At 55.1% G+C, this 1,796-nt stretch overlaps 2 protein-coding genes across 2 annotated transcripts in view; both read left to right on the forward strand.

The window, feature by feature from the left end:
* TET3 (tet methylcytosine dioxygenase 3) overlaps positions 1-922 on the forward strand; it is a 30,450-nt gene extending 29,528 nt beyond the window's left edge. Inside the window, exon 10 of the mRNA XM_029964562.1 lies at positions 912-922. Within this exon, the coding sequence (XP_029820422.1) occupies positions 912-922 (11 nt within the window). The remainder of the gene's footprint in view (positions 1-911) is intronic.
* A 748-nt stretch (positions 923-1,670) lies between these two features.
* Positions 1,671-1,796, forward strand: part of BOLA3 (bolA family member 3) — a 6,857-nt gene continuing 6,731 nt past the window's right edge. Inside the window, exon 1 of the mRNA XM_029964563.1 lies at positions 1,671-1,733. Within this exon, the coding sequence (XP_029820423.1) occupies positions 1,671-1,733 (63 nt within the window). The remainder of the gene's footprint in view (positions 1,734-1,796) is intronic.

The following is a 1,796-nucleotide window of genomic DNA, read 5'->3' on the forward strand; positions in this document are numbered from 1 at the left end:
CGTGGGAGAACTGTAAATACTGGCAGAATATTTAACATGCTTTGTCCGTCCTTCATCATTAATGATTTTTTTTTTTTTGTTCGTTTTTTTAACCGTAATCTGTAAAGTCGCGTATATTTGACAAGGAAACTCAACGAGCTATTCCCGCTTTTCTTATGAATACCCAATAGCATATCAGGATTGTAAGAGTTCATGGCAAGTCGGATTTTAGGTTTGCCCGTTCCAGCGGGGGACCCGCCGTGTGGTTGGGAGGGGGGAGAGGGGACCCGGCTGATGTGGGGCCGGATTCGGGTGCCGGCCCCATCGGCACCGCCGGGGGTTTGTCTCTGGCTGGCGCGGCGGGGGTGCCTTGGAGCTTCGCCTGGAGCGTGGGGGGGAGAAGGAGCGTTCGGAGAAGGCGATGGTCCGTGTAACCTGTCTAAGTCCTGCTTCCTTGGAGGTGTTTTTGGTGCAGGGAGGGGGGTTGTTCCGTTGGCTCTGGGGGGAGCGGGAGCTGCCGGCGCCGTGGGTTGGGGGGAGCAAGAACTGCTGCAGTCTCACGTTTTTACACTACATAACGTCTAACCTACCTCAACTCTCAGTCATTACAAATTCGCACGCTTCAGACTTCTACACAAAACTCGAAATCTATGCACAGCTCTTTTACCCCTTGCTGCTGAGAGGCTGTTTCCAAGCAAAATCTTTCCCTTTACCCGCCCTGGCGGCCGCGCTCGTCCCGCCCGCACCGAAGCCACAGGGGTCACGGAGTTCGAGGGGGGAAGGAACGTTTTTAATCGCTTCGGAATGGGATGTGGGGACCTCGCTTTGCAGCAGGTCGTGGCCACAATGGTGCTAGAACAAAACCCGTGGTGGAAACCCCGGGGAGAGCTCGGCACGGGGAGCCCCAACCGGCTTCTTCCATCCCGCTGCAGGCGGGAAATGAGGGGTGCATTTCGGGTCCCCCCGTCCCGATGCTCTCGGGATGAGGCGTGGGAAGGAGAAGGAAACCAGAATCCCTGAGGTGCCTCAATTGCTGATTTTTCCTTTTAATACTGGAGTACGCTTTGTGGGCTCTATAAGGCATATTTTTATTAAATGAAATCTTGTAATACAAACGGTGCTATGGTGTTTTAACAAACTGTATCACGCTTCTGCCTGATTCCATCTCGCTGAGGTGCTACTAATGTATATATGAAACTAAGGAACCAAGATATTAAAAAATAAAGCAATGTCGTTGAGAAGGAAGTTTACCTTTCCGGAGCGACAGCTCAAGGTGTGCCGGGAGCCGGTTGGGTTGATGCAAACCGGAGTTTTGCCATGTCCAAGGTGTCCCGGGGTCGTGGTGGAGCCGTTCCCTGCGGAGCCGGTGTGGTGGTGGGATGAGGTGCTCAGATGTATGTGGGTGTAGGGTTTGGTCAGAGGTGTGATCTCGGTGCTCAGCGGTGCTTGGTCGTGGTGTGTGGACATGGTGCTGAGACGCGGTGTTTGGCCACGCACCGTGGGTGTAGTGCTCGGGCGTGGTGGTCAGTCACACACTGGGGACGTGGTGCTGGGACACAGTGTTTGGTCACACACCGTGGATGTGATGCTCGGGCGTGGTGTGCGGACATGGTGCTCAGACGTGGTGTTTGGCCACACACTGTGGACGTGGTGCTCGGGCACAGTGGTCAGTCACGCATCGGGGGCGTGGCATGTGGACACGGTTCTTGGACATGGTGATCAGTCACACATCGGGGATGTGGTGCTCAGACGTGGTGCGTGGACACAGTGCTTGGATGTGGTGCTTGGCCACGGTGCTCGGACATGGCACGTGGACA

This window comes from Manacus vitellinus, unplaced genomic scaffold, assembly GCF_001715985.3.
Source record: "Manacus vitellinus isolate BGI_N305 unplaced genomic scaffold, ASM171598v3 scaffold_74_pilon, whole genome shotgun sequence".
NCBI lineage: Eukaryota > Metazoa > Chordata > Aves > Passeriformes > Pipridae > Manacus > Manacus vitellinus.